We start from the raw sequence: 16,133 nt of genomic DNA on the forward strand, positions 1-16,133 counted from the left end.
GGTTTCATTTAGGATTCACTGATGTCACATACAACACATAAAGTGCAGCAGTGCAGAACTCTGACAGACCTGGGCAAATGTTCCATCATCATTGCATTCTGGGATGAAAATGGATTCCTGTGGCCTCTTCGCCTGCTCCAAGGCCTGGCTCCTCTCCGTCTGACACTTTGACTGGCCTGCTTCTGAAATACAGATACAAAAACACCTAATTGCTATCTGGTATTCAGTTAGGGACCAAGGGGACCACACAGGCTCTGTTCCAAAACCCAGTCAGCTAACTACATAGGCAGCAACCTTTAGAGGCTGCATCCCAACCAAGATGGAACCTCATAAATAACTGAGTTGGAATGCTCTACATAGGCAGCAACTCCACGGCCCAAAAAATAGCTGCCCGCACAGAAGACTCAACTCAAAACAGATTCCAACAGAGTCAGACAGTGCTACAATACTCTAATAAGTAAAACAAAATACATATCACACATACATATTTGGTAAAAGTGTCACTTTTGAATTGCCATTACTGCATAAGATACATGTGATGCTGCCTTAAATTTGGTCAAAATTTATTTTTTAGGAGACAGCATACAGTTATGTTTTTGTAACGTTTTGTAACAGGCCTCATTTCAGGGATGCACCTATGGCACCTTAAAATGAAAGCCGCTTGGAAAAAAGCACATCTGCTGAATAAATATATGTGAATGTAATCATAAGAATATCATGTTAGATCAACAATACACCTAGGACAGCAGCACAATAAATGGAGCATGTTTGAAGATCAGATTTGTACGTTATTGGAAAAGCCATCTCATAAAACAGACTTCATCACATGCGGTATGAAATGCATCATGAAGTTTTTTTTTTAAACTGCCTCTTAAGAAGGAAATTATGACGTTTAGAAATGGCAAGGTTGACTGAAAACATGCCATGTTCCAACATATAAGCCCTTGGTCATTCTGGATGAATAACAGAGTATTTAGTCATTTTGGACAAATAAACAACACTTATAAGTTGGACCACAGAGTTGGACTTTTAACGTTTAAACAATTCATAGCTCAGTCCTAAAAATGCTCAAAATTGCATTTATATTATTAAATGCATGTGCATTTGGGCAGATACTGTGGGGTCAAAAGAGTCTGAGACCACATTAAAATATGTGATTCAAATTTAAACCTAAATATAAACGAAGTATTTTGAGGAAAAATATAAAAGAACAGTTACGGCATGAGGTGAAAATAAAATATTTAAGATTCTGCATTATTTCTAAGTCACTTATCAAATAAACAAATCTGTGACATTGACTATTTTAACTTCTTCGTTCAAAAGGTTTGATTTCCTTGTTTACATTGAAACATGAAAAATGCCTGTCAACTCGAATGCATGCTGTCGTTAAAGAAAAAGGGAGACTTGCCAAATACTAAGAAATTCTTAAATTGATGTAAAAACTTTTCACTCAAATTGTTATGCTGATAATAAAGATCAATTATATCAATAGCATAATTAAAAAAGTTTTATTCTACATGAAAATGGTCCACTCACGGAAGCAGCCATGTTAGATCACATGAACAGCTGAATACCACTTGCTTAATCTTAGTAGCTGCCCTGTTATTGGACACTTTAACTCATGGATTAAATGAATCATGACTGACTGTGAATTGTGAATTTCTACAATGGCATCGGTAACTGAAAACGTTGTTTAAATGATGCTGCATTCATGCCCCTAGGTGTCAGTGTAAGTCCAAGATGACATAAAAAAAATATAATAATAATAAATAAATAAATAAATACTAAGTGCACCTTTAAATCATAATGCAAAATAGAGGCATTTTCACTCATGGTCTCAGACTTTTGGACACAACTATACATAGCATGCATACTATACAAACTACAAATCTGTCCGGGGCATGCCTATGAGCAGATGCTCTCAAAGGCATCTATAATGCAAGAAATGAGAAACACCTGCTATGTCTGTGAAGACTATGACCGATTGGATGGGAGAGACAGGTGGGCTGCAGTCAGCCCCCGACATCACAGAAGTAAATCATATTGACATATATGGAACAACCAAACACGAAGCATACATTTTTATCCCTCAACACTGTGCAACAATAGAAACAAATTAATCAAATACGTTGCTGATGTCTGAATACTAAAAACTAACGGATGCAAGACAGAATGTAATGTAATGGATTCCAGCTTGTCTATTTTAAATTACATTTTAATTAATTGCTGAATAAATACTAAAAATGCAGATACTTATGATCTACATATGATCTAGTGGCTGCATTCATTGTGTCCATATCCACTGTATCCATTCCAATGCACAATGTTCTAGTTAATAACACATTTAAGCAATTCTTTACAACATGTTATAAATGTAGGTTTACTAACTAACAAATGTAGATCATGCTTTCTGATGGGTGAAAAATCAGTAAAATTGCTTTTCTAAGGGCAGTTCTCCGGAGCAAACGTGTGTAGCTTTCACATGGTGCACCATGCCAGAAAAATATTTTAATTTGACCTCCAGGTTGTAATGTGACAAAGAAAAAAGATTTTATTTGGTTTATTCAAAGCCATCCATTCATTATTAATCATTTTATTGTGTTCTTATATGCATTTAAACTTTAAGCTGCAATTTAACCAAAGGTTCTATTTAGCTTTAAGCAGGCTGATATATCTATGGAAAGTTTGTTAGTGGACACTGATTTTCTAGCTGTTTTTCCTAAAAACAGTTATGACAAAAAACATCTTTAACTGACTGTTTGAAACAATCCAGTCTAAGAAATTGATGATGAGGTCTGACCTTGAATTCTGGCCAGTCAATCTGTCTTTCAGTTGAGGGTTTGGCATTCCAAGCAGTGTATGAACATGGTCTGCAAAAACTTATACGCATACCAGTGGGCATACACGTTTCCTTGGTAGTTTTCTCTAATGCTCTGGGGACTGTATATCCTCTGTAGGTTGACACATTCACACAGACAGATGTGTTCTGCTGCACTGATTTGAGATAAGCCATAAAAGTTGGGTATTTTTCTAAACCACTTGTGTTGAAGTGTCATATTTGGCAATGATGCTCCAATATGCTAATAATTATTTTGAACATTTTAAACAACAAACATCAAAATTCCAGCATAAATTTAGTCAAAAAGGGGTCAGACTCAGACTTCGACCTGTGTGGTATTTTTGGTATATATAGACAGGTTTGTCTACACTTGTGTGGGCCAAATGTCCTTATAAGTAAAAAAACAACAAAAAAACAAACAAACAAAAACAAAAAAACTCATAAATGGGTCAGATGATGTTGATCTTCAAATCTAGTGATGTGCACATGTTTGTGTGATGTTTAGGTTTAGGGGTAGAGTTTGGAAATAGAAAATACACTTAGTCTGATATGAAATCAAAGGAAGTCAATGAGAGATTACTAATATAATCAAACAAACCTGTATGTGTGTGTGGTTGTGTGTGTTATCTGCATTGTGGATGTTGCATAGACTCAACCTTTCATTTATGTGTGGTTGTGTTCTGCATTTTGTCTGATTTATTGATTATTATTCGTCAAATAAAAAATAAAATGAATCACTGTATTTTTGTATTTCCCATTCATTTCCTATGGCGAATCAATTTTGACCCAAAACACCACAAGTGTCACTTTTTTCCTTTTTTTTCATGACCACTTAGACTTATCGAATCAAGTCCAGATTTTGTGTATTTTGATAGCTAGTGGAGGAATAGTCACAAAGTCTTGTACCATTCAGATAAGGGATACCCGATACCCAAACATAAGGGTTAAACAATTTAGCTAGATGCTAATAACCACTTGCAGACATGAAATCTGTTAAATTGGAATAAAATAGCTGGATTACCTTTTCTGGTAAATGTACCACATTTTTACTTATACGTTCAGCATCTTTTATCCATATTAGTGCCCGACCGATATTATTGGCCAATATTAGCCATTCACGATATATCGGTATCGGCGTATATGTTTACCGATATGCACAGATATGAAAACTTTTTTCAGAACATATAATGCAGAAAACAATGCTTTAGAATTGGTGTCATAATGTAGTTTGTCCAGCAGAGCATGCTCCGACTCCACTGTTTACAGAGCTGACTCTGAACTGACGGTGGCTCTACAGATAGGGTGGAGTTAAGCGGTGCGGTGTTAAGCGGTGTCTTCTCGGTAAGTTGCTAACTTGTTTGTGAAATACATACTGGAAAGTTAATAAACAGTGACCCCATCATTTTCCCTTTTCAATATAACTAATATAATGTTAACCCTGTCCCTGACAACCATGACACTCATGTTTATCTGTTTTCTGTGTTAGCCAGCTATAGATTGTCAGTGCAGTAAGTAATGTAGCAGATTGAAAGGTAAACATCAGAGCATCTTTTTGCAGCTCAGCAGACAACAGTGTGGTGGTGGATTATGTCTGCTGAGTGTTGATTTCACGCAACGTTGTTACCTAGTTGGTGAGACGCAATGCTGGTCCATTTTTATTCTCCATGACAGTGAGCTTTTAGCTAACTAGCTAACCACGTAGCTACTTTCATTGCTTGTTAGCTGAGTGTAAGTTAATGTGTAAACATGTATTCACCAAACTATTTTGTTCAGGATTCACAGTTTGGTACCCCCTTTAACCGAACAATTCCAGTCATGTCATTTATAAAATGTATTTATATGAACTTGTATAGCAGAATACGGTGTAACAGCACTTGACTTGGCAACTGTAAAAAAAAAATTGTTTTACAACCTGCCCCTAATTCATGGCAGTATTAAAATAGTCAGCATTTGACTGATACTAAACAGTACTGATGGTTATTTAGCTATTTATTGTATTTTTATTTATTCTTTATTTTAATGGTCAGCAACTGACTGATACTAAACATACAGTCCTGATTTGTATTTAGCTATGTATTGTATTTTTATTTATTCTTTATTTTAATGGTCAGCATTTGACTGATACTAAACAGTACTGATGTTTATTTAGCTATTTATTGTAGTTTTATTTATTCTTTATTTAAACGGTCAGCAATTGACATACTAAACAGTACTGATGTTTATTTATCTATTTATTGTATTTGTATTTATTCTTTATTTTAATGGTCAGCAATTGACCTATATTAAACAGTAATACTGATGTTTATTTAGCTATTTATTGTATTTGAATTTATTCTTTATTTTAATAGTCAGCAACTGACTGATACTGAACATACAGTACTGATTTTTTTTAAAGCTATGTATTGTATTTTTATTTATTCTTTATTTTCTCAGTGTTCATTTCTAGAATTTGTTGACAATGTATAATAATAATGTCAAATATTCTTTGCTAAAAATATTTGTTTAAGAAAGAAGCCTTTTGAGTACCTTTGCATAGTCATATCGGTGCAAAATCGGTGAACAATCCACATAGAAAAGGTCTGTTTTCATTCCTGCTCAAAAATTAACTATATCGGCCACCATATCGGTAATTGGTGAATTTTCCCCCTCTAAAACCGGTATCGGTCTCAAAAATGCCATATCAGTCGGGCTCTAATCCATATTGCCATATCGTATGTCATCCACTTGGACAGAGAAAAGCTTTTTCGTTTCAGCATCAATCAATATTGATGACATACCTGTACATTTTCTTTCTACACCGTAAATAATTAAAAATGTCGACTCTTGCATCACAGACTTACAACTAAGCTCCTTCAGAACTGTGTGACTGGCTCAAACTCTTTGACGGTGCAAAGATCATCCTAACCTTATACATACTCAAACTGGCATGTGATCTCATGGCTTTGTTTACACATAGCATCTATAAGGAACTTACAACTTCTTAAGCTGGCAAATTGCCGGAGCTGATTTTCCAGCATTTTAACAAAAGGTCCTGTTCACACAAAACTTCTGAACACTAAAATGTTACATTAAATTTACAGTAAAGGCTGTATGTGTGGAAACGCTTAAGTTTTACGTGAAGATGCAAACAGCACATGACAAGCAGCTAGTATCTAGACTTATGATGAAGTTGTATGTCCTAATGTTCTGCAGTACTGTATGCTCAAAAGTGTACTTTTCCATCACCAGCAAAGTACAAACAGTACATCTGGTAAATAGTAAAAGTGTGAATTGAGATGAAGCCAAACTACACATTTTCACTGGGTGCAAAGCCCTGTTTTAGTAGGGCATTGTGTCTTGTGTGTGTATGTTTTTTCCCCCTGCTGTGTCACCATAGCTCATACCTTTCAATTCCATTTCTTTGTCCTCTGATGAATGTGTAGGTGCAGGGAGAATGGGAGGTTGATCTATCCTTACCCAGTTTTTACCTGAAATTGTGATATTAAATAAATAAATAAATACAGAACAACACATTTTTAACAAATACTCAATGAACAGTCCAGCACATTAGGTTTAATTAAAGTCCATACACAATTCTACACTATAATTATTCTATAATTCTATACTTACAATATATATACAGCTGTGCATTTTGATATGTTGCGACAGCTTCAAGATTTTCAAGCATTTGCTTTGCCGCTGTCAAACATGAAGCAATGGGATTCCCTAAGATTTACGTCTTTTGTGAAAATTTGCGTAAATTATACTAAATTGCAAGCCACCGCAAATAATGCGGAGATTGGTTGAATTTACAAGAATTCTTGCGATCAAAAGATCACAAAATCCTGGAGGGACTGATATAAATAATATATCGTAGATGTAACCTGGTTGGGTAGGACATGTGCTCTGACACGTTGCATGCTGGGACGTGTGGGAGACCTGAGTTTGAATCTAGCTCTATCATTTACTGTCACCTCTCCACTTATAAAATAATATGTAATTTTGAGTTGTCAAAATTAAACCTGTGTTTATGCTAGTTTATGTTTTATTAGCATTAAATGTATTAATCATAATTAAGAAAAATGAACGCGCTAAACTTTAATTAATTCCATGCGTTAACATGTATTTAACGTTAATAAAGCATAATGGCCATGGCAATACTGCTTTTAGTTGAAGTATTGCTCTGCAATACTACTTTCCTCTGTTACTACAGATTCATTAGTCTGCATTTTTAGCAGGTTTAAGTGGTTTACGAGGACTTTTTTTTAGGTTACAAACTGGTAATTACAAGGGTATTATACTATAAATGTGGTTTATGAGGACATTTCTAGTGTCCCCATAATTCAAATTGCTTAAAAAAACAAAAACAACAAAGAAAAAAACAACATACTAAACGATGTTTTATTGAAAATGTTAAAATGCACAAAAGTTTTTTTGTGAAAGTTAGGTTTAGGGGTAGGGTTAGGGGATAGAATCTATAGTTCGTACAGTATATAAATCATTATGTCTATGGAGTCCTCATAATGATAGCTGCACCAACATGTGTGTGTGTGTGTGTGTGTGTGTGTGTGACAAACGCTAATGTAAACAGGTGTGACTGCATGATAATTACGCTCAGAATATGTTCACTGTGGGTATACGAGTTTTAAACTGTTTTCGTGGTGATTTGTGATACTTTGGTTGTCTGTTTCAGAAAACAAACATATTATATATGCCTGAAAAGACTGTTTGAGTTGCTGTTTGTGTGAATGAAAACCGCATTTGCACCTAATAATCACATGTGGCTGCATGCATGGGAAGATCGCATTTAGATGTGATGGCTGTGCATATACAAGCTGTGAACTGTTTTCGTGGTACTTTTGTGACAATTAGGCTGTTTGTTAAATAAAATAAACATATTATGTGCTTGAAAATACTCTGAGTAGCTGTTTGTGTGGCGAATGACAACCACTACTTATGTAAACAATGGCAGCATGCATCGGAGGAAGATTGCTTTTGATGTGTTGACTGTACGCATAACAGCTGTAAACTTTTTATTGTGGTACTTTGGTGATGAGTTGCATGTATGTGCGTAAAATAAACATATCTGGTGCTTCAAAAGACTATGAGTAACTGAGCGAATTTAAAATTACAGACGCATGACCAGTAAGTATGAAAAGGTTCAATTGGTGAGCATTGGCTTGAACTCTTAAAGGAATATTCCAGGTTCAATACAAGTTAAGCTCAATCAACAGCATTTGTTGGATAATGTTGAGAACAACAAAAAAATTATTTAGACTCATCACTCCTTTTCTTTAAAAAAAAAATTAATAAATAAAAAAAAAAAATATATATGTATAGAGAGAGAGAGAGAGAGAGAGAGAGAGAGAGAGAGAGAGAGAGGTTACAGTGTTGCACTTAAAATGGAAGTGAATGTGGCCAATTTTTGGACGGTTTAACGGCAGAAATTTGAAGCTTAAAAGTTTATAGAAGCACTTACATCAATTCTTCTGTTAAATTCATGCATTATTTGAGCTGTAAAGTCATTTAAATTGTCATTTTAAGGTTTTAGGGTTTGCTGACATTACATCGCCATGGCAACGAAGTTGTAAATTGGCCATAACTTTACACAGAAAGGGTTAGTAATATTTTTTTCAAACTAAAATCATGTTAATACACATATTGTTTCTGTCAATATGTCTTGCGACCAGTGGTGCGTACCACCATTTTTCAAGAGTCTCCCGGTACAATGTAATATTTTTATTTAATGTCAGTCTGCGTTTCGATGAGGCCAGCCAATCACTTATCTGAGCTTGCAAATGATTTCGATAAAATCGTGGCGGTAAACACCGTAGCAGTCGCTGCACAAAACTCAGAGGTGAGTTTAACAACACTCGACATGTGCAACAACAGCATCGGCGGTCATCAAGCAATCCATTGTCCAGTTCCATGGGAAGTGCGTGTGTTTAAGCTCATCTGTACATAGTTCAATTACTATCTCCTCCAATACATGAACCAGCAACTTTTAAGCGCATTTTATCATGTCTTATTCATTCAAATATATTTATGCAAATTATTAAGCTGCTGGATGCAGTCAAAACTACAGACGGAAAAATAATTTCAAAGCTGTTGCAGAGGTGATGTAAGCTCACATTCACAACCTTTTTTTTTCACAAAAGATAAATCAATGATGAAAACTGAAGCTTCAAAGAAAATACACAGGAAAATTTGCTTTTTATTCTTTTCTGTAATGCTTGTAAAAGATTACGTGAAGTGTCACTGAACCTGCCTAGGCATAATTCCTGCCAGTGTTTAGTTCTCCATACAGATGTGTCACCGTTTACAATCCTGAACATCATCAAATCAGTTTGTTCACCATTTCTTATGATTATTTATTATCTGCACAAGTATCTGGCTCCTGTGTGCAAATTCATGTGTACAAGTCTTATTTTGCCCTCATTGAATGGGAGGATAAATAAGAAAAAGGAAGAAAAAAAACAGACATAATACTCTTTTTTTTTTTTTTTTAGGCTACATTATTTTGTGTAAAAAGACTATTCTAAATTAGATTGCCATTGTTCTCTTATGTGTGTTGATATTGTCAAAGATACAGACTTTAGCAGATCTAAATGATCTTCCTCAGTTTTCATAAACAATAAACCTACATTTTATTTTTATTTTATTTTTTATTTTTTCAAAGTTAATCAAAACCTTTTTGTTAGTTGATGGTGTGAGGTCATGTTTGTTCTTCAGGCAGATCTTAAGAAGGAATTTACAGCCAGACAAAAATGTTAATTAAATACCTCTTTTAATGTAATTACATAATATTTTAATATAAATAAATGCATATTATTAACAGTTTTGTTTTTCATGTTAACATGTTAGTTACAATACATTTGTAAATGTGTAAAAACAGTTTAGTTTGTCAAACAATTTTAGTTTTCATCTAGACAATCTGGCCCCTGCAAGAAAGTAGTTGAAGAGCCCTTCCGTATAATATAAAACCCCAAGTTTATTTATTTATTTTTTAAATAAGCATATGTTGTGAACAAAAACAGTCTCACGTTATCATTTTTTTATTTTTAAGAAAAGGAGGGACAAGTCAATTAATTTATGTGGTAATCAATATTATGCCACATATGCTGTCGATTGAGCTTAACTTGCACTGAACCCGAAATATTCCTTTAAAGGGGCAGTTCACCCAAAACGAAAATTCTGTCATCACCTACTCACCATCACGTCTTTGCAAACCTATGACTTTCTTCTGTGGAACTCAAAAGGAAGACAGTCTTATTAGTCTTGGAATTCACTTATTTCATGAAAAAAAGAGATGCACTGAAAGTGAATAGTAACTAAGACTAACATTCTGCATAACATCCCCAATAAAGTGTGCAGTGCTGGCCCACTTTTTCAGCAGTTTGGGTTCCGGAAGTATTTTTCCCATTATTTTTTCACAAAATCCTTCATAAAAGAGTTTTAAGCAATGAACCAAACCAGCCAGCTCTGAAGTGAATAGCAGCATTACAAAATTTGATCTGAAGCAAAAAATTTAATAAAAAATCTGACAAAAAGTCAAAGGTACAAGACTGTGTACTTACCGTATTTCACAAGGGCACAAACTACAATGCCATGAAGTATTGCAAATGGCATAAAATAATAAAAAACAATAAACATACAGTATATAAAACTATTTATTTTTGGTTGTTGATTATAAGTATTGAAACAATATATTTTAAGTTTACTGCAAAATATACCAATATATACAAATATCTAATAGTCTGCATGTATATAGCGCCTTTTTTAACCTTAGTGGTTCCAAAGCGCTTTACACTGTGACTCATTCACTCAATCACACACATACTCACACACCAATGACGGCAGAGCTGCCATGCAAGGTGCTAGCCTGCCATTGGGAGCAACTTGGGGTTCAGTGTCTTGCCCAAGTACACTTCGGCATGTGGAGTCATGTGGGCTGGGAACTGAACCGTTAACCCTGCAATTAGTGGCCAACCTGCTCTACCACCTGAGCCACAGCCGCCCCAATATAGTTCAGTCTATGTAGTTTTAGGGTGTAGGGAGACTTGAGACATTCATAGTGCGTCATGAAAGTGGGTTGTTGCTGCTGGACTTTTTTGGTGGGCTTTATAGGCCACGGTTCTGATTGGTGGATCTTTCTTTACTGGACCATGGGTAGTGTAGTTGTTCACCAGGAACTCTGCTAATAAACATGATTTTTAAACAATGAATATGAAACAACACAGACTGATGGTTTCAACAAAGGCATATACCATCAATGAACAACCTCCGAGCTCATGGTTGGTCTGTCATTAAAGGTTTATAATTTATAATTGAAAATCAATTTGTTTTCAAACTGTTGTGCTCTATTAAGTTACACAGAAAAGAGAAAATCATATGGGCTTGAATCATACGACATGAGGTGGAACTATCCTTTTAACTACCTGTTTAATTATTTGTTAAAGGTATCTGCCGAGAACAACAATATCCCTTAAATGTAAGTCAGCAAATGACTGCGTTATTGCTGACAAACAAATGACTGAAGAGAAGGGTCATGATGTAGGCTGTATCCTTAAAGAAAAAAGAAAAAAAATTACATCTGAATAAAATTTGAGGTACGAATTGAGAAAAGTAGACCCATTTGAAATGTAGATACACATACTGTGTTTATAAAATGGACGCGATTGCTTGAGCATCTGCTGCAGGACTCTGCTTTCCTAATTTGGGCCTGCTATAACTTTTTTTATTGACTTATCTAAATCTACTCCTAAGTATTTAAGTTTGTTCTTTCTCCTGCTGCTGATCTCTTCAGCTGAGTATTTTTCCTCGTGCAGATAATAATTGTTTGCTCCTTGCCATGGATCAGGCTGAGGATTCCCTACAATCTGATCAAAGTGGAAATGACAGCTCATCTTGATTCAAAAATTGTGACCATTCAAACTGGTCTTAACAACATTTAGGGATCTTTATCTTCACTGTGTGAGCATATCTCGGAGCTCGAACACAGGGTGAGTTCTAATGAAGATAACAATGAGGTCCTGACAAAACGTGTGCAAACACTTGAAAAAGAAAATGCCTACCTGAAGGATAAAGTTGATGATGCTGAGAACAGAAGCTGGACACCTAATCTTCATTTTATTAATGTTTCTGAACAAACTGAAGGAAGAGACATTATCGCCTTCTTGAACCAGCTGATTCCGCTACTTCTTGGCAAGGAGAATTTTCCTACTGTGCCGGTTACAGAAAGGGCTCATCGCTCTTCCACCTGCAGCTCTAGCTCTAGGTCTGCTCCTAGACCCATCCTGGTCAAGTTCTTACATTGCCAGGACAAAGTGAGTATTTTACGTCTGGCCAGGGAGAGAAACGAGCTCACCTATATGGGCACTCGAGTCCATATTTATCCTGACTTCAGTGCTGGTCTGGTCAAGAAACTTTGGCAGTTTGATGCTGTCAAAAAGAATCTCCGTGCCGTGGACATCAAATACTCTCCGCTGTATTCTTGTTCACTGAGAGTGATGGTGGAGGGAAAGCCAAAACTGTTCCACTGTCCTGAGGAAGCTGAGACTTTTTTCCAAGACATTTCCTTCTCCTCCCCAGGATAGTGTTGTGAGTAGATTATCCTGCAAGTTGCTAACCTCCTACTTTTGTTTGTTTGAATGATGCTATTTAGTTCCTGTTTTTGGATCATTGACTATACGATTCCAGCAACTTCAGTTTATTTTGTTCTGTTATTTGCAAACAATAACTTTACTGCAAACTTTCTTTTGGTTAGCCTACTACCTTATAATGCCATGGTGTGCGAGTCAAGGTTTGCCGTAAATTGTGGCATCAGTGTTAGTCAAATCCGTCGTAATGATGCAATGTCGTATTGTCATTAGATGATCACTGTTGTAAAATCATGGAATACTGAATGTTAACTTTCATTTCTTGATGTAATGTAATGGCCCTGTTCCCTTTGCTAATTGCATTATTCAATTTTGTTTTTACTTATGAGGCCATGTATATTCTTATGTTCATTCGAATATAATTTTCATTATAAAGGCAAGGCCCTCTCTTTATGTCTACAATAGGCAGTCTGTAGCAGTCTGAACCTGTGGCTGTAAACTCTATTCTTGTTAATCTGTCACTCACCTCTTTTATGTTTTCACTTTGCGTGTGTGTGTGTGTGTGTGTGTGTGTGTGTATGTGTGTGTGTGTGAGTGTGTGTGAGAGAGAGAGTGTATATGTGTGGTGTTTGTCTGTTTGTTCAGCCTGTTGCTCTTGCTCCTCACCCCTATTACCTCCTTTCTCTTAACTCAGTTTTTTGACCTGTGGTTTTATTACTTCTCTAGGCACAGTTGAATCAGCTAAAGGTTTAAAGGTTATTCATCTTAATATTAGGAGCCTTGTTTCAAAAATTGATTTCCTCAGAGCATGGGTTATTCTTTATAAACCCAATATTATTACTATTTCCGAAACATGGCTGCATAGAAAAATCTCTGATGATGAAATTGAAATTGATGATTTTGTTCTGTATAGAGCTGATAGGGCTTCTAGAGGAGGTGGGGTGGCCACATTTGTTTCTGAAAATCTTGTTTCTGAGTGTGTCATTCCTATTATAGAGCCTGTTAATTTTGAATGTCTTTTTATTAATGTTACTCTTCATGTTAACAAAAATTTTACTATTGGTAACATTTATAGGCCCCCTTCTGTTCCGACTGATTCCACAAAGTGTATTTTGCCAACTATTAATTCTCTTGAAAAGCATAATGAAATGATTATCCTGGGTGACTTCAACAGTAACTGGCTTGATCATTCCTCTACCGATGATAGAAATGTATTTTGTAGTGTAAACCTTACTCAGTTAATTAATGAACCTACTAGATTGGATCATCGGACTTCATCTTTGTTGGATTGGATACTTATCACAAATCCTGAAACGATAACTAAATCTGGTGTTATGTCTGATTGTTTAAGCGATCACTCTGTTATATTTTGTGTCTGGAAAATTAAAACTCCAGGTTCTCCTCCTAAATATATTAGACTGAGACAGTGTAAAAATATGAATGTAGATTGTTTTATTCAAGACTTAATTGATATCAACTGGGATAGATTTCAGCTAATTCCTTTTGTTGATGATGCATGGAATTTTTTTTATTCTGAAGTTACTAGCATAATTGATAAATATGCACCCATGAAAACAATTCGAGTTAATGGTAGACATTTACCCTGGATCAGCTCATATCTTTTTAACCTTTTCAAACAAAGGGATAAAGCCTGGGCCAAATATCGTTTGTCTAAAGATTCTGCTAACTGGGAAAACTATAGACATCTGAAGAATTTATGTAAGACTAAAACAAAGAATGCAAAATCCAATTATTATAAAGATAGCTTTTCTCAGGATTTTTATAACCCTAGACAGTTTTGGAATCAACTGAATCATATGTTTAATAAAACTAACAAAAGCTTCATAAACCAGATAAAATTAATGATGAAAGTATATTTCCCATGCTTTTAATCAGCACTTTTCTTCTATCTGCGGTTCCCAACACTTTAATTCCTATAGTACTTTTGGCTTCTCAAATTTTATTACCTCTAATGGCTCATTTTCTTTTAGTAAAATCTTGCCTACTGATGTTTTTCATGCTATATGTGAGTTAAAAGCAAGTAACAGCGCTGGTCCTGATGGTTTGGAAGCTAAATTTGTTAAACTTGCTGCTAATGTAATAATGTATCCCCTTGCAGATTTAACTTGTCTTTATCTAATTGTTCAATTCCCCTCATATGGAAATGTGACAGAGTTACCCCTCTTTTCAAAGGTGGAGTCCCATCCGATGTGAATAATTATCGTCCAATTTCTATTATCTGTACAATTGCAAACATCTTTGAGAAACTTATCTTTAATTAATTATCACAATACATCAATTTGTTCAATATTTGATCCCCATTTAAGTCTGGTTTTAGACCTAACTTTTCCACTACCACTGCAGGTGTTTTTGTAACGAGGCAGATGTGGAATGAGGATCTAAATGCAGCTTTTAATGGAAACCAAAAATAAACCAAGTAACTCAGAATAGAATGAAACAAAAACATGGGGAACCCAAGCACAGAACATGACAAAACATGTAAAGACTGACAAAGAAACCAGGGGAAACAAGGGCTTAAATATACATGGGCAAACAAGGAAACGAGGAACACCTGGGGAAAACAATCAGGGGAAAACCAATCATAAAATGAAACTACAAAAGGACTACAAACTAACAGGAAACAGGAACTAAACAAGAATTTCATCATAAAAGTCATCACAAAAACAGGGAATATGTGACAGTTTTCATCCTTTGACAAAGGCCAACACACAGGTGCAATTTTTATTGATCTTTCCAAGGCTTTTGATATGGTTGATCGCTCCCTCCTCCTTGATAAGCTCTATTCTATTGGTTTAACTCAAATGCTCTCCTCTGGTTTAATGCCTGTCTTCATAACAGACGTCAGTGTGTTGCCTTTCAGGGTTCTCAGTCTGACTATTTAATTGTTGAAAATGGTGTTCCACAAGGTTCCACCTTTGGACCACTTCTTTTTTCTATTTTTATTAATGACCTACCTCAAATATGTTCAAATTGTTCTGTTCATCTTTATGCTGATGAGACTGTTATTTACACCTCTAATTCTTATATATTACAAATTCAGAACTATTTACAGTCCGAATTTAACTCCAAAACTGGATTCAAAACAACAAACTTATATTGAAAAAGAAGTCCTGCTGTATGGTGTTTAGTTCGTGACATAGTCTCTCATATCCCCTTGATTTGCATATTATTTTTGATGATGGTTCACCTCTTGATAAAGTTGATTCGTTCAAATATCTTGGACTCTGGATCAACCCAGAACGTTCCTTTTAAGCCTCATATTGATTTTATTATAAAAAGAACATATGGTTGTCTGAGTACACTCTATCGTTCAATTAATTGTTTTACATTCCATGTTAGAAAAAGAATAATTTCTCAGTTGATACTACCTATTATTGATTATGCTGACACTGTTTATCAAAACACCTCTGACACTTAGAGAATTATATACAACATTAAGGGGCCTATGTAGATTTGTTTTGAGGTGTCCATATAGAACTCACCATTGTTTCATGTATGAGTCGCTCAATTGGCTGCAACCTAAATCTAGAAGGCACTTTCACTGGGTTCAGTTCCTTTTCAAATGTGTTTATTTTACTTGTCCTTCCTACTTGAAACAGATTTTGGCCCCATGTAGATCTTCATATCCACTCAGACATATGCAATATCCCTTTTTCTTTGTTCCTAGAATGTTCAAAGTCGTCGCTGGTCATTTA

General features: G+C 35.2%; 1 protein-coding gene across 8 annotated transcripts in view; it reads right to left on the reverse strand.

Moving 5' to 3' along the window:
- Positions 1–16,133, reverse strand: part of LOC127411226 (SPARC-related modular calcium-binding protein 1-like) — a 147,404-nt gene that overhangs the window by 84,817 nt on the left and 46,454 nt on the right. For 7 of the 8 annotated variants that reach the window (XM_051646634.1, XM_051646633.1, XM_051646635.1 and 4 more), the window contains exons 3-4: positions 6,223–6,306; positions 70–182 (exon numbers count right to left, since the gene is read on the reverse strand). In XM_051646634.1, coding sequence (XP_051502594.1) covers positions 70–182; positions 6,223–6,306 — 197 coding nt within the window. The remainder of the gene's footprint in view (positions 1–69; positions 183–6,222; positions 6,307–16,133) is intronic. The other variant, XM_051646641.1, reaches the window with a different exon arrangement.

The sequence above is a fragment of the Myxocyprinus asiaticus genome, chromosome 20 (assembly GCF_019703515.2).
Source record: "Myxocyprinus asiaticus isolate MX2 ecotype Aquarium Trade chromosome 20, UBuf_Myxa_2, whole genome shotgun sequence".
NCBI classification, from domain to species: domain Eukaryota; kingdom Metazoa; phylum Chordata; class Actinopteri; order Cypriniformes; family Catostomidae; genus Myxocyprinus; species Myxocyprinus asiaticus.